At 43.5% G+C, this 19,985-nt stretch overlaps 1 protein-coding gene across 1 annotated transcript; it reads right to left on the bottom strand.

Annotated features, from left to right (window-relative positions):
* Nucleotides 1-645: 645 nt before the first annotated feature.
* Nucleotides 646-1,846, bottom strand: SPERT (spermatid associated). The gene has a single exon (XM_019529586.1). It carries the CDS (start codon nt 1,707-1,709, stop codon nt 744-746), a length of 966 nt encoding a protein of 321 aa, XP_019385131.1. The 5' UTR covers nt 1,710-1,846; the 3' UTR covers nt 646-743.
* Nucleotides 1,847-19,985: the final 18,139 nt, after the last annotated feature.

The raw sequence follows: 19,985 nt of genomic DNA, 5'->3' as shown, positions 1-19,985 counted from the left end.
TGACCTTTTTGGGGGAAAAGGGCCTGCTTGACATAGAAAAGTTTGATTTTTCCATCAAGAAACTGAAATACTTTGATCTAGATATGCTGCTACAGTATGTCATTGGAGATGTTTGATCATTTCATGTCGCCATTCTTTTTTATGGCCCCATCTAGTTCACTTTTTCTATGATGTCCTGCTTATGCTATACAAGAGGGAAGACTCTGGTGTATCATGGAAAATGATACAATCAAATAACTTGGCTTAGAGAAAGGAATGAGAGCCTGACTCACCTGAACCCAACTACTGCCAGGCACAGGAGCCCAATTTTCATAAACTGCTAAATACCTACCCTTTGAAAACAGGACTGTATTTCAAGTTAGACACTAAAAACACTTTTGAGAATTTAAGTAATATTTATCCTTAGAATTACAGTTTTAAAAAGCCAGTTAGTTGGTAGATCCCTGAACTCTCCGAACATAAGATCTATTACTTCCCTGGAAAGTTTGCTAGTTTAAGGCAGGAAAACATACCTAGCACCCAGCACAACCGTCACCATCACATACAAGGTCAGAGGAGGAAACAAGAAGATGAAGCTAAACCAATTCTTGCAAGTCTTGGAATGAAAAAATAACCTCTGGTCACTGGTTTCTGAATCTTCACCTGGACTTTATTAGGTTTCTGAGAAGAAGAGAGCTCTCCCAGCAGGTTAAGCTAAGAGGTCTTCAGCTTTACGTTTTGAAGCTCTCCTTGATGATACTCTTTTACCAGCAGCTGTTTTGCTTCCTCATCTCATCATACTTTGTGGCACTAATGTCACTGAGCTCCTTTTGCAGCATTTCCATATGGGCCATAACCTCTGACATTGTGCCTTTCACTGCAGCTAGCTGCAGCTTCAGCTTGTTGTTCTCTTCCTGGAAGCGCTTGGTCTCCTCCTGGAGAACCTGGATGTTCTTTTTCTCTTCCAGAATGGCAAAGTTCTCTTTTAGGTGGGTCTGGAGGATCTGGTTTAAGTTCAGGATTGCCTGGAGAGCTACATTCTCCTCCTGAATGGCTGAGGCAATATGGTTTCCCTTCTGGACTGGGTCAGCTGTGCTCTCCTCCCTGATTTCCTCAACAGCTTCAGAGTCCTTCTGGAGGGCTGGGCCAACCATACCCTCATCTGTGGCTGGGGCAGCTTTGCTTTCCTCCTGGAAGTCTGATCCACCTGCTTTGCTCTTCTCCGGAATTGGGGCATCTTTGTTCTCTTCCCGGAAGACTGGGATTGCTTTAGTCTCTTTCTGGAAGACTTGTAAAGCTCTGTTCTTATCCCGGACAACCTGAAGGGCCATGTTATCTCGACTGACCTGGGAACCTATAGCCCTATCTCGGAAGATTGGGAAGGGCTTATTCTCCTTCTGGAGGACCTGCTGGAGAGTCTCATCATAGATAACCTGAATGGCCTTATTCTGTGTCCTCAGGCACTGAAGAGCCTTATTCTCTTCCCGGAGGGTCTTGTTTTCAATCCGAAGGGCCTTGTTCTCCTTCCAGAGAGCTTTGTTCTCCTCCCAGAGTGTCCATTCATTCTGCGTCTTCTTGAAGAAATGTTTCTGGTGGGAAGGGAAGGGTGGTTGATGGCAGGCCTCATTCACCCACTTGCCATCTACAAAGATAAATGTATCATCACTCAGCTTAACCCGTGGAGGGAAGTAATCCTCATCTGGTTCTGCATACTCTGCGTGGTGGTTCATTAGACCAACTGTAGATTTTGGGTGATGCAGGAAACTAAAGAAGTCTGTGTGAATCAATTTTCTCTAGTTGTTATTCAGGAGCTTGTGTCTCTGGTGAGGAGCAGATTTAATTGTGGTCTACGGAAAAGCTGAAAGAGAACTGAACACAGAACACAAAACAAAAATAGGTGGGATGAATTTAAAAATTCAGGAAGAAAAGTGAACTAAATTTGACAGAAAACTAACTCTAGTTCCCTAAGTTTGCTTCAGGATCAAAGTAACTCTGCTAACAAGCTTCTGTCAGTATAGGGTTAAAAATAATTTTGCCTACCAGGTTTTGGCAGTGTCACTAGTATGTACAAAACAGTCTCATCCTGTATTGTATCTCTTTAGCTAACTTCTGTGAGTAGCTAAAAAGCAATCATATAATACTCTTGCCATTCATATAATGTTTCATTCCCTGACATCTCACAATTAAATGAATTAACCAAAAGCTGTGGGCTTAAAGACAGATTTTTCAAAGACATTACATACTCTGTGGGATTTTTCAGAGTACTTAAGCAAGAAAGCAATGGGAGTTAGGAATCTAACCTGCTTATGTACTTTTAAAAACCCCACTATGAGTACCTGTACAGAAGCATGGAGGCTGCTCTGATGTACTGTAATCACAGCGAACTGGAGCAAACTCAGTTAATCAAGTCTGCTGGAGGGTGGTAATTACCATGCTTCATCCAGCCCTCACATCTTGTGTATCAGTGGCCCCATGCTTCAAAATGGCGACTGCTTTAACTAAAGCTCATTCGACAAGCTTTAGATAAAGTGCCTCCCCCGCCATTTTAAAGTGAGTGGACACTGATATGCAAGACGCTCCAGGCACTTTAATCAGAGCAGATCTTGGAGTCACTCTAATTAGAGCACCCCTCCCAACCCTCCTGGAGCACATGAAAAGATGCCCTATGTGCCTAAATACCTTTACCTATTTGGTCCTAAGTGGAGAAGTTACAGGTTTAAATTCTGATCTCTGTTTTAGAGAAGGTCAGATTAGATGATCAAAACGGTCCCTTTTGCCCTTAACTCCAATAAATTTATGAATAGGCAGAGCACAAAATGATGCTGTATGTGCCAGTTGATTTTTCCTAAATATTTGTAGATGTTCTTCTTGCAAGGTCCATTGCCATTGCAAAACAAACCCCCCAACACACAATTCCTTACCATTCCTTCTGATCCCCCTCCATTGCCTGCCATTCTTTACACCCCTTGGCAGCACCATGCATTTTCCTGCATCCCAGCCTTGCAGCTTTGACGCTTTTCCTTTCCTTCTTCCCACATCTTGGACCCTTTCTAGTAAGTCTTATTGCTTCTTCCTTTTTCAGGTGGCCATAACCTACTTTTTCCTTGCTAAACTACTTCTGAATACACCCTAATCGCCTCTCACCTTGATCACAGAAACTTCAAACATTCTTCTTTTCTCACAGTCCAAAATCAAAAGGTTGACCCAGGGCTAACACCCCAGTGTACCAGCTCAGCTAAGGCATGACATTCTCTCTAGCCAAGGCAACAAGGAAACAATGTGGCTAGCCACAACACATCCAACCACCTTTGACTTCTCCGTATAAATGACCAGGTAACATCATCTTCAGCTAGGTCATCTGGGGCCAGCCCAACCCTTAACACTTATCCAGAACAAGACTCCTTAATTATCCTTCTACCACAGAAAAAGACCGTGAGTAGAATGGCCCTGAGACTGAACAGCTGTTGCTATCGAAATCACCCTCCACTGAGAACTCAAGTGGCGAAAGCAACTGAGTTTTTGTTTCACTTGCAGAATCAAAATCATTTTTAAAACAACTGATTTGAATTGGACAAAACATTTCATTTTGCTGGAGCTTTCGTTAGGCTCCTTTAAAGAAACAAAGTAAATTTCAAAATGAAGTTATTTTTGAATGAAGGAGTGAAATATTACATATTGAAAATGGTGAAACAACATGTTTTTGTCACATTTTTTGACCAACTTCATTCAGCTAATGACACAAATTCATGAACAGACTAAAAATTTGGAGGGGAAAAAAGAACAAATCTGCCTTTTCCAAGCAAAGAAGGTTTTGACTGTAAACTTTCACCAGGCTCTACTCACACACTCCTAATTCCCTGTCTCTTACTATATCCAGTCCTGTCAGTTCAGACTGTGAGCAGGAACGTAATCTTCATATTTCTATGGGAAGTCTAGGCACAACCACTTTTGGTAGTGAAAGAGTAATTGTAATTCAGAAGCTTGTCATACTCTCCTTCCTACTCTCACATGGTGATACTCCCCTGTTCTCATTTTTTCCTGCTATCCCTCATTGTGACTGCACTTTTCTCCTCTTCTCTCACTCTTTTCTTTGCATTTTCTATCATGTATTTTTTCTAAAATGCCAAACACATGTCCCTTCAAATTCTTCATAACAGCTCATTTCTAGAAACGTTCCTTACCTCCCTCTCCTCCCCAACCCATCCACCTCTTCCTGAAACAATTTTGACATGTCTGATGAAAAATCACTTAGTAACATAAGACTGGAAGGTGTCTCATGGCTCATCAGATCTAGTCCTCTGCATTTTCAGACAATCGTTAACTCAACATGTCCCTGTTTGGAGCAAGTTATGTCTCCTACTGCATGCTTGTTCATAGGTCAACGTCAGCTTGTGGCAGTAACGTGATTTTCTTACTATAGCTGGGACTATAGCAGGCTCCCACCCAGTGTGGCCTTAAGTACTTCCCTTGCTTCAGCTTACCTTTCATCCTACACCAAAAAAGTGTTTGTGCAATATCTCTCCCTTGCTGGACATCTGCCACCCCTTTCCCCAGACAGTCATTGCAGCCCTCCTCACACAGCTAAGGTCTCACCCACAAGTTCCTTGCTTTCTGCCGGCCCTTCTGCCTGAGAAGGCTGGACACTCGTGACCCACCACCCCCAACTCTAGGAAGCTGCCCATAGTTTTCCTAACACACCTCAAAATGTAGTAATAAGTGGGAGAGACTAAGTAAAGACAGTTGTCCTTGACAGTGTCTCAAAGCATATGAAAATCTGGCCTGTATCTATTTAAAGGCTATATATGAGTCTAACCTCATCATCCAAGTCTGAAAATGTTGGGGTTTGAAAATCCCACAGAGTTTTATCAGCATCAAGAAAAAGAAAATGTGCTCATTTTAAGCTGGCAGACTAATATGCTCCCCTTAATATCTAAGTCAAACTCACTGCTATCCTCCCTCAAGGCCCTATTTAGCTCCAGGTCAAATCCAAAATTGCCTCTTTCATTCTTTTAAAACACCATACATTTGTTCAGTCTTCCCACGTCAACCTTTGCCCTTTCCTTCCACCATCACCTCCATGCTCTTCTAGACCTGGCTTCATTTGACTATTTTTACCAGAAGCCTTCTCATCTACGGTTGCTATTATTTGAACTATCCCTTTTGTGTCTCTCCATCTTACTGATTTCCATTTCTTTTCAAATCTCACTAAACAAGTGGTTGATTGATCACTGTGTTACTCTGGTTTTCCCAGGTTTAAGTCCTATGGTTTTCGTCAAGGCAAAACCAAAGCTATTTGCTTTAGTGAAATGTATCTATCTTTTTTCTTTTGTTCAGACCTTTTATTTCACTTTACTTATGGTACCATTTTTATTTATTTCTATATTCATTAAACCTATAAGAAGTTTGGAAGTAGAGTTTGTGTGGGCAAATTTATATAAGATCAAGTTGTATTATATTCTTCAGTAATGCTGTGTAAATTTGCTTACCTGAGTAAAAATATAAGTCCAGTGATGTCCTGTTCCTTTTATTTTTCTTATCAAAACAGTCAGTTGGTTTTACAGCTATGATACATCAAAGTTGAGGCAAGATGCCAAAAGCTGCCCCAGCTCTCCCTCCTCAAACTAGATTTTCAGTGTGGCCACATACCGGACCATTATTTTCAAACCAGTGGATGCAATAAAAGAGTAGCGTGTCATCTTCATTATGACATAGACCTCTTGGCTGTGCTTGGATACTGTAACACTACAAATGATTTGGGTGAAAGGCAACATCTCTTAAGCCTTGGTGTAGGTTGTGGCTGCATCCAAAGTCTCTCTGAGTTTTCTTTTACTACAGTCTTACTTTCAACTGGTCTCACTACAATTTCTGAATAGCATCTCTGATTTTTCCAGATTTATGCTTGCATGTGTTTTTAACAAAAAAGATTTATTTTTCCATATAAAAAGTCCAGCAGTTTAATTCTCTCAAGCCCAGTTGTCTCAAGTCATCCTCCTGTCTTCCATTTGCATGTAACATCTTTGAAGGATTCTTTTCTCAATACTAACCTTTGAGACAATGATTTCTCCCACCTAAGATATTCAAATTGGGTTTAGTGGTTAACTGATGCTGAAGTTGACAAAACAACTTCCTTCTATCCAGTATGAGATGTGGAATTATTTTCTGATATGAACTTGGCGGCTGGAGTCTTTCTTTGACTGCAAGTTAAAAGAGTGAGGATAGCATTAAATCTGGTTTAAAAGAATGCCAAGAGCATCCATGCATCACACCTGCAGTCATAATCTATAGCTATTATGTCCACCGCCAGAGCCTTCTTTTTTTATTATCTGATTTTATCTTATATGCCATACTATATTCACCTCCACATCTTTACATTTTTAATTATTTGATTTTATCTTATACGCTACATTTTTAAAGGCAGAATAAAATGCTATCTAATTAGTGTGCCAGAGTAGCAAACATAACAGTTACTTTCTTTTCAAATGAAAACTACCAAGTTTGCAGCAGCCTCCGGGTGATTGTTATTGTTTTAGAGGTAAATCACCTGGAGGTAAATCACTTCAGCTATTTTTGAGTTATGCAAAGAAGATAAACTTAGGTATAGAAATTGCCACTGTAATTTTTTTCCCTTCTGACTTCTTTTTAATCTCAGACAACACAACAGCATCACAAATCACTATGGCAACTCTCCAGGGAGCATTATGTTTATTTTCAAGTATTCTATAACAGAGAGCGGGGAAATAGCTCCTTGCATGGAGTTTGTGTTTGGCCTTTGAGAGAAGGGAGCTAAAGTGTGCTGAATGATAGCAGGTCACTTTAGGTAAGGTGATGGTTGAAACGGGTGATCCTGAACTGCTGGAGAACCAAGGACATGGGACCTACTAAAGCAGATCTCTGGTGAAATGTTTAAGAGATCAGTTAATGAAGACAAGAATGGCCCAGTAATGGGTACTGATCAAAAGAAGAAAGCCTGATTCTCCTGAATTAGTAATTACAACAAGGATTAAAGTATATATGTTGCATGTTTTGCTTTTCTTAAAATTTCTGTGTACTATTTTCCTTAGAGTTGGGTGAATTTTTTTCAGCAAATCATCTGTTTGCTGGAAAAATGCAATTTTAGCAGTTCCAAAACTCTTCAAATTCAGGTAGAACTTGGTGAATAAGCATAGGCAAATATACACACACATACAAAGAAGAAAGACAAAAAATGTAGAACTATCAAAACAGTTCATTTTAGCATTTTGGGGTCGGGGGGAACACTTTGATTTGTTGGCTTCAGTTCACAGAAGAACTTAGATGTCATTCACAATCTACCAAGGATAAGGAAGCTTGTGCCCCCGCCTTCTATTCCTATTGTTAAGATAGTCACCCAGGATGTGGAAGACGGGAATTTAAATCCCTTCTTTGTTCCATTCAAAACAGGAACCCAAACATGGGTTTCTTACTGCTTGGGACAATACCCTAAACACAGGATCACTCTCAACTGGTTCTGCTGAAATTATTTTAATTTGTATAATTAAATATTCATTTGAATCCAGGTGTCCCCTTAACCAAGCACACACCCTGCTTACCAGTTGAAAAATTCATTCTCTCTTTCTCTCTCTTTGACCCAATTATTTATGCAAAGTATAACAGCTTCAGTAGGAGATATTGAGAAAGATCCAACCCAGAATACCTATAGGCCGCATCCACACATGCAGGCACATGCAGTTTGTGGTGCTACACACCCATGAATGACACGTGCCCCCAGTGGCTGGGGAGGGGGCACAGCTGCACTGGTGGCTGCAGGAGCACGATGGCAGCGGCAGGAGTACGGCGCTCATATGCATGGAGCTCCCATAGATGCCGCCGGCACTGGCAGGAGGGGGTGGTGAGGGCCAACCAGGGGCCAGCAACCACCCGCAGCTGCCACCAGCAGCACTGGCAGTAGCCAGGGGCTATCACAGACTGCCTGCAGATGCTGCCAGCGGTGTTAGCTGTGGGGTGGCGAGTGGCGACTGCCCACAGGCGCCTTTTTGTAGGGGGTGCCACATGCACCCGCATGCACCCCCTACATGTCACCCCTACACACTCCGCAGACATTGCAGGTAAACCATGTGTGGTGCTGCTAATTTGCAGTGTGGTAGCAAAATTTGCTACCAGGATTTCCTGGTAGCAGAAAAAACCTTGGAAAAAAAAGCAGCACAAAGCATGTCAAAATAGCATGCACTGAGAGAAACATGGAGACAGGGGAGCCCCATACTGAGGCATACTACAGGGGGAGCAACTGGCTGGGGTGTAGTGTGCCTCAAGATGGAGCAGACCGCCCTGAGCCCTCAGCTCAGGGGCCTCACTGCAGCTTCAGCTGGGTGGCTCCTGCCAAGCACATGGAGCTTTGGCTCTAGATCCAGGCTGCCTCCACCATCTGCACCTGCCTGCAGGTGGCTTCTCATTGCATGGGATGAGTGGAGTGGGTGGAAGGTGGCTGGGAGCTAGAGCTGGAGCTCCACACACTTGGCAGGAGCCACCCAGGTCAAGCTTTCTGCCAGCCCACCTACAGCGGCACCGCAGGGGCAGGAGCAGGGGCAGGAGCGCTGGCAGGTGTGGGTGGGAGCATGGCATGGGCTGCCCCAGGCAAGTGTCAGTCCCATGTAGAGTGCTGCGAAGGCAGTTTCCAATCTGGCAAGCTCTGCTGTATGCACCCTCCCTCTCCCCTCCCCACCTCAGTCCCAGCTGGCTCCCAAGCAGGTGGTCCCCACACACACATGCACACACATCCCCCTCTGTACACAACCCATATGCCCCCCTGCCAGCCCTCCACACAAGGCAGGTTGTGCAGGGAGCAGATCATGGCTGTCCTGCTCCCAAACACTGCTCTCCACCCACCCAAAGCTCCATAGGAAATTTTGGTGAATTGTTGCAGGTGACAGCGAATGCACTGACCCAGATCACAGGAGCTCATCAAGACTCCTTTTGCAGCTCTTGGGCCCAAATAATTGCCCACCTCATAGACCATCTAATTCAGAGAGGCATGAGCTTTCATAGGCTACAGGCTACTTTGTCAGATGCTTTATCAGATTCGTTAGCTAGTCTTGCATTTACTTGAAGCCAGTGCCTGGGGCTGGGACCCTGGTTACCCACACATAGTTATGTTACTGGATATAAAAGTTATACCCAGGTCGCTCCTCAGTATTTCTATACATCAAACCATTTTCAGATGGTGACAACCCTTATTTCACCCAAGGCAGACTTGATTACTAAGACTTTCAGGTACTGATCATTAGATTTATACTTACCCCTTCTCTATGCATGTTGTATACCTTGATCAGTGACTAGTCTCATGTCCTGTCTGCCTCTCCCAACCCCTTTTAAAACACCATGAGCAGAAGTCTGCAATTTCTCTGGTTTGTTAACAAGCGGTACAAGGGGAAGAGGCACTTAACAGTTGACTGCTGTCCTGTATTGGGCAGCCAAAAGGGTCATCTGGCAAAGAATGTGAGACTCATGACTGAGGATAAGTAGCTGAGATTCTTGACAACAGCAGCAGACAGTGCAAACGAAGGGTCAAGTTGTGACCTGATAAATATAGACTCAAGGTCAATGGTAGTCAGTGAAGTTGCCCCCCAGTGACAACAGGTCTAAATGTGGCCTACCTTCTGAATATAATGATTGTTCCAATCAACAGATAGAGCTGGGGAGGAAGGGAATCAGTGGGCGATGAGGAATGTCACCAATTCCATTTCTGACTGACAGCGAGAAAATTGAGGGTTCTGCTTATTAAGAAATCTCAAACAGTGATTTATGGGATCCTGTATATTTTCATCTAATATAAATTTAAAAATCATCAAATTAGCTAAGTGTGTAATCCTGTGTATTAATTGTCCATTAGCTCCTTCTTAATTATAATGGAATGCTTATCAAATAACATGTGATGGCCCCATAGTACCAATTTAATTATCAGGCTAATTCCAGACATAATACAGGCCTGGTTTACCAAAACCAAACCATTTAGTTTTACCCAAGTTATAAAGCTGACTGAGTTAAGAAGACTTTAAAAGGCTACATTGGAATTTACCAGACAAGATACCATAAACAATGTTACTTCTAATATTGTTAAACAAAGAAACAGGAAGTCATGCATTAAAAATCTATTAAGCTACTGAAACAGTGTGATCAAATGGCACCACATCATAGAAACTTATTAAAAAAAAAGAGATTCCTGTTATTTAGAAATACAAGGAACATTAACTCTGCCATTTCCTGACTGTCGAGTGCTTGACTTTGCAACATTAACATTCCATTAAAGTAAAGACTTAGGGTTCTTTTAATTTGAAGACCAAGCTAACAAACTTCTATTCAGCATGTGCTGAGACATTCAGAGGCTCGAAATAGTTAAGAAATTCTGAATCTGTTAAAACAACATATTTCCCCTAATGCTGCTCTTGGAAATCGCCTAAGCATTTGAGTTGAGATTTAGAGTAAGGCGGACTCCTGTCTTCTAACACTCAGCTCAAATGGCTAATGCTTGGCAAAGTTGTAAGTTACTGACCCTGGATCTTACCATGGGAATTGTTAAGCCACCTTTAAGGTAGGTGGTGCCACATGTCTAGACTTCACTAAAATGAACTGAGAATGATTCCAATTTTCCTTTGGTTACATGAGAATTCACAGTACAAAATGGATGCATATGCATTTCTGAAGGACAGATACTGTTATTCATGCATAGAAAGTGATCCATGCCTACTAGTGCTAAAATGCTTTTCAAAGCATGGTGCCAGTACTGAAAACTGAAAAGCAGGTTGTTCCCTGAACAGCTCCCAAGTTGTTGGTTTGAGTCATGGATATCACTTTGATGGAGCAAGCCAATCCCTCCCTTTCCCTCTTACCATCTTCTCTATCCAGTCATTGTTCTGACCCAGCTTCCTTCATCACTACCTCACCGATCACCTTCTTCTCCCAATCCCACGTATCAGTCCATACTGTCTCCTGGAATTGCTACTTCATACTGTACATGTCACATACCGTTCAATTAACTATAAATTACTCTTCTGTTCCAAGATACGTTCAGACTGTACTGGGCACATTCCATCCGATTATATATCCATTTTTATAATCCCTTCATCATCATTGGTTTTAAGAGACATCTGGAATAACTGATTGATTTGTTTTGGTTTGTCTTCTCTGTATCTGTGGATTCAGATTTTCAAAAGTTCTCAGGTGGCACCTAAATAACGGACAATTTTTCAACAGAGTTCAGCACCAACCCTCAACACCATCCCTTGTCACATTTGTTCATGCTTGAAACAACCAGACTTCTCATGACAGTTATTTTACTGATATGCTGGCTGAAGAGAGACGTGAATAGTAAAGGAACAGATCTTGACTTCCATTATTAAATATACCACAGGACAGTTAAACGCAAGCCATTTTGCATGTTTTCTTAAAAAGGATTTGCAGCCAGTGAAGTTGCCATTCTTTGTTATTTCCTTTTCTCTTGAATTTGTGGAGTTTAAACATTGATGTGTATGTGGCTAGAGACTGCAAAAGGACAATTGTAGAAATGGGATGCAAGAATTGCAACCCTGACTAAACTATCTACAGAACAGCTATACAAGGCACAAAGGGGCTGGTGATTACCCAAGTCTATTCCAGTGGCACTGAGAAAAACAAGTGGGGTTGAGATGCAAACATACAGTAGACACAAGTATACAATGAGGTAGAAATACTTTAAAATGGTCTTCACATCCATCAGGAGGAAACCATTAACATTAATGCAGTCATAAAGCAGCACCTGCTGGCATAATATACTGAATCTTCACTTACTGCCAATTAACACTTCAGACAATAACAGGGAACAAATCCTCCCTCCTCTATCCACACAAGCAATAACTTTTTTCCTGCTAAGCATTATTAATGATAATGGGCCTTTTTCTGTTCCCCTTTCTCACCTTACTGCATGAGCAGCCCCTTTGAAATCAGCAGGACAGTTTGCATTGTTGGGTATAACTCAGTAGGAGTGATGGCAGGAAAATCAGACCCTATAATCTGTATTGTTTTTATATGAACGCACTCAGCTTTTGTTGATTCTGAATGAGTCCAGTGTTTTTGTGTCTCCTCCCTCCCTCTCCCCCCTCCTAGAAAAACTTGACAAACAACATCTACAAAACCCAGAATTCATCTTGGTGAAACAAGAAACTCACAGGAGGAGTTCATTGTTCTTTGAGTGACTCAGGCCCAAATTATGATCAGGCAAGCAGAGTGAGAAAATGAATCTGCTTAAAAGAAATTCTGTAATTTCTCTTTTACTTATAGCTTAATGACATTGGGATGTAACTGCCATGAAGGTCTGTGTGATAAGTAGTGAAATTATATTTTCTCATCCCCTGGGCCCTACAGCCCTGTATGTATATGTAATGCGTGATTCACTAGCCATATATGCGGGCCCCAGCGTATTGATCCCTGCATAAAGATCAAGGTGCTAAAACCCAGGCATGCTACATCCTCCTCTGCAAGCCTTCCACTGCTTTGGTACCTCAGTGCAGGAGACCTATAACACTTAAACCACTTTTACTTCTTAGGGCTGCCCATACATATACTCAGCAGTGGGGTGCAGGGGAGGGGAAGGGGGTATTTTTAGAGTAGTTGCCAGACAGCAACACTAATTAAAATGGCTCACCATCACACGTATTAATCCCCTGTGTGTTTAAAAATGGTCACAACGTGCTTTAGCTAAACCTCATTCAATAAGCAGGGAACAAAAAGGTTGATAGTCCAAATCTGGGTACAGGCAAGTGATCTTAAATCTCAGTTTATGGCCATGGCTGGGTTAATATTTTAATCCAGGAAGTTTTTGGAGAGTACTTGGGACAACTTCCTGGTGCAAGTGCTGGAGCAGCCAACTAGGGGCCATGCTATTCTTGACCTGCTGCTCACGAACAGGGAAGAATCGGTGGGGAGTGTAGTAGTGGATGGCATCTTCGGCAGCAGTGATGAGATGACTGAGTTCAGGATCCTGAGAAAATGAAGAAAGGAGAGCAGCAGAGTAAGGACCCTGAACTTCAGAAAAGCAGACTTCAACTCACTTAGGGAACTCATGGGCAGGATCCCCTGGGAAGCCAGTTGCAGAGGGAGAAGTCCAGGACAGCTGGTTGTACTTAAAGAAGCCTTACCGAGATAACAAGAACAAACCATCCTGATGTGCAGGAAGAATAGCAAGTATGGCAGAAGACCAGCTTGGCTTAGCAGGGAACTCTTTAGTAAACTAAATCACAAAAAGGAAGCTTATAAAAAGTGAAAACTTGGACAAATAACTAGGAAAGAATATAAGAGTATTGCTCGGGGCATGCGGAAATGAAGTCAAGAAGGCCAAAGCACAACTGGAGTTGCAGCAAGCAAGGGATGTGGGGTTTGTTACTGAATGGGAGAGGCAACCTTGTGGCAGAGGATGCAGAAAAGGCTACTGTGCTCCATGCCTTTTTTGCCTCAGCTCCCAGACTACTGCACTGGGTAGCACCGTTTGGAAAGTTGGTGAACAGCCCTCGATGCTGAAAGAACAGGTTAAGGACTACTTAGAAAAGCTGGCCATGTACGGGCCAGATGGGATGCACCCAAGGGTGCTGAAGGAGTTGGCTGATGTGATTTCAGAGCCATTGACCATCATCTATGAAAACTCATGGTGACCAGGAGAAGTCCCAGATGATTGGAAAAGGGGAAACATAGTTCCCATATTTAAGAAAGGGAAAAAGAAAGATCCAGGAAACTACAGACCAGTCAGCCGCACTTTAATCCCTGGAAAAGCCATGGAGCAGATCCTCAAGAAATCCATTTCTAACCACTTGGAGAAGAAAAAGGTGATTAGGAACAGTCAGCATGGATTTATTAGGGGCAAGTCATGCCTGACCAACCTGATTGCCTTCTATGATGAGCAGGGATCCTGGTTTTCTCTGATTTAAAAAAAATCCTCAAATTTTGGATTAAAAAAGTAACCCAAAAATCCACATTTTTCCATGATTAAAATAAAACACTACTAATAGATAGATAGATAGGTACATACATACATACATACATACATAGATAAAGTGGCATTTCATTTTAATCATGGGAAAATGTGGATTTTGGGTTACTTTCTTTAATCCAAAAATTGGGGATTTTTTTTATCAAAGAAAACCAGGATGTTGAGATGACTGACTCTGTAGATGTGGGGAGACCAGTGGATGTGGTGTACCTTGATTTTAGCAAGGCTTTTGGTACAGTCTCCCACAACATTCTTGCAGGCCAGCTAAGGAAGTATGGGCTGGATGAACGGACTGTAAGGTGGATAGGAAACTGGCTGGAGCATTGGGCTCAGAGAGTAATAATCAGTGGCTCCAAGTCTAATTGGCAGCCAGTATCAAGTGGAGTGCCCCAGGGGTCAGTTGTAGGCCCAGTTTTATTCAATGTCTTTATCAACAACCTGGAAGATGGCATAGAGTGCACCCTCTACAAGTTTGCAGATGACACCAAGCTGGTGGGGGTGGTAGATATGAGGGAGGGAAGGGCTAGGATTCAGAATGATCTAGACAAATTGTAGGACTGGGCCAAAAGAAACCTCATGAGGTTCAACAAGGACAAGTGCAAAGTCCTGCACTTAGGAAGGAACAATCCCCTGCACCAGTACAGGCTGGGGGCTGACTGGCTGGGCAGCATCTCTGCAGAAAAGGACCTGAGGGTTACAGTGGACAAGAAGCTGAATATGAGCCAGCATATTGCCCTTCTTCCCAAGGGCCAACACTGCCCTTGTTGCCAAGGAAGCTAACAGCATTCTGGGCTGCATTGGTAGAAGTGGTTCTAGCAGGTCAAGGGAAATGATAATTTCACTCTATTCAGCACTGGTGAAGCTACATCTGGAGTTCTGTGTTCAGTTTTGGGCACCCCACTGCAGAAAGGATGCGACCAAATTGGAGAGAATCCAGCAGAGGGCAACAAAAATGGTGAGGGGGCTGGGGGACATGAGTTATGAGGAAAAACTGAGGAAATTGGGCGTCTTTAGTCTAGAGAAGAGATTGAGAGAGGGCTTAATAGCAGCCTTCAACGACCTGAAATGGGGTTCAAAAGAGGAGAGAGCTAAGTGGAGTTCGAAAGAGGATGTTCTCAATAGTGGCAGATCACAGAACAAGGAGCAATGGTCTCAGTCTGTAGCAAGGGAAGTTTAGGTTACATATTAGGAATAATTTTCTCACTAGGAAGGTAGTAAAACACAGGAATAGGTTACCCAGAGAGTTTGTGGACCATCCTTGGAGGTTTTCAAAACCCAGCTAGACAAAGCTTTGGCTGGGATGATCTAGTTGGGGACGGTCCTGCTTTGAGCAGGAGGTTGGACTAGATCAGTGTTTCTCAACCGGTGGGTCATGACCCATAAGTGGATTGCATGAATATAGGAAAGGGTAGTGAAGAAACTTTAAACTGGGGGAGCTGGGGGCTGGAGGCAGCAGGTCATAAGTGAGGGGCATTGGGTTGGGACTGGCCACTGATGTTTACAAACGGGTCCTGGTACAAAAAAGGCTGAGAACCACTAAACCAGATGATCTTCTGAAGTCCCTTCCAACCCTAATTTTCTATGATTCTATGATAAAGCACCGCCGTGGCCATTTTAAAATATGTGAGGGCTTAATACATGTGACGTTGAGGCAACACTAGAGCTTTTTAATTAGAACATAGAGCAGACTCGATTAATTGAGTCTGCTCTGACACATTCTAATTAGAACACATGAGCAAGTGTATAGGCAGCAAATGTGTCCAATTAATTAAGCATGGATCTGAGCTTTATTGTGTAAGTGACAGTAACAGTGATCTGTGGATCATAGTACTACAAGGATTAAAAACATGGATCTTTCATTTGTGAGGTACCTATGCAGGTGTCATGAGTGATAGGAGGAGAACCAGTCTGGAATCTTATGCAGACATTAGATACTTTGAGACGTGATTCATCAACAACATTAGCAATCTCTACTGCTCAGAACAGGGACGGGCAATTATTTCAGCTGAAGGGTCGCTTAACGGGTTTTGGTGAGCTGTTGAAGGCCACATGAGTAGCCCCACCCCTTGACAAGCGCCCCGCCCCTGGTCACCATCTGGAGACTGGAAGTCCCACCCCCTAACCTCTGACCTTTGCCACTGGAAGTCCCTCCCCTTGCCCCTGGAAGTACTTCTTTTGGAAAAAAGGTTTGCTATCTTAGAACCAAAAAACCCAACAAATTATATACTAAAAATCAAACATCCATCCATAGTATATTTTAATTTTTTTAAATATTTTTGTCCTGATTTGTGTGTTTGTGCTGTATATATAGAAGTGATTGCAAAGGAGTGCAAAATTAAGTCTTATTCTTTTATATTGTGTGGAGTCTGGACGAGTGTGGGAGTATGGGTGGGTGGGTATGAGATATGTGGGGAGCTGTGGTTGTGTGTGTGGATGTGGATGGATGGGTATGGCGTTTGTGGGGGTCTGTGAGGTGTGTGGAGGGGGAGGATGACTGGGGGGGTGTATGTGGATGCATGTGTGTGGTGGGGTATGTGGGGTGTGTGATTGTGGCGCCTCCCCCACAACTGCCAACAGTGCACAACCCCAGTGGGACCTGCACCCACTCCACACCCCACACCCAGCCATGTTGTGTCCTGCCACCCCGGGCATGCAGCAGGAGTGGGGAAGCTTCTTCCAGAGGCCGCTGCTGGCTCCAGCCCCACAGTAGCAGCAGGGACCAGAGCCAGCAGCCCTGACCCATGCCAGCTCCAGCCTCACCCATCTGGACTGAACAGCAGCGGCAGTGGCTACAGCGCCAGGCAGAAAGTGTTACTCAGTATGGGGGAAAATGGCCCTTCTCCCTTGCTGCTGTCAGGCAGTTTTTGGTTCAGCCGCCTGGATCCTGCGCTGCACCACGCTGCAGTGCAGCTCCATCACTGCCATCTCTGGGCTGCTCTGCATGGCAGCAGTGACAGTGCAGAGCAGCAGCAGGGCAGCCCAGAGGTGATGGCGCAGGCTCCCAGTGGCTGCACCAAAAACTGCCCGTCGGCAGCAAGGGGGAGGGCCTGCTCTCCCACGTACCAAGCAACACTTTCTGCCCGTCGCTGCCACCACTGCTGCTGCTGCTCAGCCCAGATGGGTGAGCCCAGAGCAGGCTCTAGGGCCCAGGCTGAGCAGCAGCAACGCAGGAGAGAAACTGCTGCTCACCGCAGGGCAAAAGTGGCCCCTCCCCTTCCTGCTGCTGGCGATTTCTGGTGCAGGCACCCAGAGCCCACACTGGGCTGCCCTGCATCTGCTCTGCACTGTCACCACTGCCCCATGGGGCAGCCCAGAGGCGGTGGTGACTTGGCGGAGACTCAGGGCAGTCTTGCACAGGCACTGGGTGGCTACACCAGGAAGCAACAGTGATTGGGAGGGGTCACTTTTCCCTCCTGTGCTGAGCAGCAGTTTGTCCCATGCTGCTGCTACTCAGCCTGGACAGGCGGGCCCAGAGTCAGCACGAGGTGCACAGGGTCAGAGCTGCCGTACTGGTCCCTGCCTGTACTGAGGGGCTGGGGCCAGCAGCAAAGTAGCTGCCATCATCTGGGCTGCCTAGGAGGGACGTCCCACTGCAGAGCTGCCTCAGCCATGCCACATGCCCAGGTGGATGCAGGATGCACCCCGGCCAGGCAGAGCCTTGGCCAGGTGGGACTGAGGGACCCATTGCGGGATGGACAAAGCCCCTCTGGAGTCAGCCCACAAGCCTTATTTTGCCCACCCCTGACTCAAAACATGCCTGGGACTGTGTGAGAGAGACGTAATCACCTTCCTTTTATCTTGTGGAACCTAGAAGCAGAGATAATATGACAGAAACCTATCAGGTCACAATGGTCAAGAAGATTTTATAAATTATTATTATTATTCGTATTACTACCAGTAATGGGATTATTATTTAACATTTATACCATGGTAGCACCTAATGGCCAGTCAACTTAGAAACTGTTTGTGCTAGGCACTGTATAAAAAGACAGTAAATGGTAGCCCCATTATAGGGCCATAGGACTGAAAAAGAGCCTTCTGCTATAAAATTCAATCCCCCTCTTTCCAGGGAACTATTTGCATCAAGTCATCTACTCTCAATCCTCCCATACATCTACAGGAGACAAAACCAGAATCACCAAGAACACCCAACAAGATGCTACAGGTAAAAGCAAGACAGGCAGGGGCACTGCCAAAGTTATGCTACTTCAATGACAGGGAAGTAATTTGGTTAATTTTGTTAATATATATTCAGCTGATCCTAGGAAGAGAATTGCATTCAGCATTACAGAGGAAGGGAAAAATCCACACAGGCCTTGCCAATCTGACAAGGAGGGAAAATTTCCTTTTTCACCAGATGAGCAAGACCCTCTAAGCCTTCTGAGTTTTCTCAATATTGGCAGGGGAACCAATGCTCCCCTGTTCAGAAGCCATAGCCCTAGCTGTAACCAATGTCTAGTACTTCAAAGAAGGGTGAAAAAAACCTAAAGCCAGTAGCATTCATGAGGGGGAAGAAAAATTCCTTCCTGGCCCCTTCAGGCACCCAGTAACAGCGCTAAAGTATAGAAATGTCAGGTACCAATCACAAAGACTAATTATTATATATTATACTTCATAATACAGACATTAAGTTTGGATGTAGAAGCTTGGCATTTCCTAGCTTTTAAGTATCTGTAACAACCCATTAGCATAGATTTGTATATGGACAGATAATTATTGTTGTTTACTTGCTATTTCTTTTGGTTGTGTCCAGAAGCCATAGTCATGAACCCTACTCCCATTATGCTAGGTGCTGTACAAATACGGAACAAGAAGACCTTAAGCAGAATAATAATTGTAAGCCATCAAAGCCACAAAGAATACATTGTTATAAACAATTTTCTTCCAGAAGCTGAATGAGTATTCCTATAAATGTGTACTCTACTTCCGTATTTATGAATGCAGTTAAACTGCATAACTTGTAATTGTTGCTCAAGCTTTGGCAATTACTAAAACCTTTTTCCATAAAGTAGTGAAGTCCTTTTCAGCATATTAAACATTTTATATTATTTTTGGGTTTTGCCACTCTTTGTTACATTTGCTTTAACTAACAGGGCATCTGGAGACATCCTCTATGGCTTCCAGCTAAGAGTCTTACCTGATACTAATATAAGTAGAAGGAGGCCAACCACCTCTTCAGGACAGACAAAGTCATGTTGCCTTTTCTGGAACAACCAAACCTAATCTTCTCAAAAGAAGCCTATAGACAAGGTACAAGTTGTCAGCCTATATTCACTCACCTTTTGCCCCAAAGCTGATCAATTCTCTAAGCCCTATAACAAATATTGAAGAATGACAGAAAAAGATACTTCTGTGGCCATCACACCAATTTTTGCAGTGCATCTTCATCTTCTTTGTCACAACTGGTAGATCAAAGAAACCATTATCTTCTGCAGTGTACAGTCTCATGGCCTAAGCTCACCCTCAGCTTTCACAAATCATGAGAAAGCTTCTTCTCAAAAAAATAATGAAATTTGCTGAAAATAATGAGCTATAAAAATAAATTTGGGAAGGGGGGTTTAATTTGTCTTCTGGTTTCTTACCCTTCAGGGGTCATATTTTTAAGGTTCTCTTCTCAACCACGAGAGCTAGAAACTTACCTTTTTAAATGAAAGCTGAGATTCTTTAACTAATACACTACTTCAGCAGCTGATGCTACAAGAGAATGCCAGATGTATCACACTCAGAATAACTTCTACGGTTAATGTGTCTCAATGGTTCCTGACACACATTACATTTGTTGTGGATTTAACTTGCATGCAAAGTAATTATTGCACAATAAAAAATGACCAAGCAGCTACAAAGACTCTGCTTGGAAAGTGTAGAACATTCTTGTTGCTGGTTTTTATCAAGCTTTCATTTGAACATGTGGCATGTCACACATAGGGTGATAGCCACTAGTACCTCCTCCTGTAAGAAGCACCGTAAACAGACACTCAACATGACATACTTTACTTAGATAGTATCAGTAGGGACC

Source organism: Crocodylus porosus, unplaced genomic scaffold (assembly GCF_001723895.1).
Source record: "Crocodylus porosus isolate Cpor-Errol unplaced genomic scaffold, CroPor_comp1, whole genome shotgun sequence".
Taxonomy (NCBI): domain Eukaryota; kingdom Metazoa; phylum Chordata; order Crocodylia; family Crocodylidae; genus Crocodylus; species Crocodylus porosus.
This window is presented reverse-complemented; position numbering and strand designations above follow the sequence as displayed.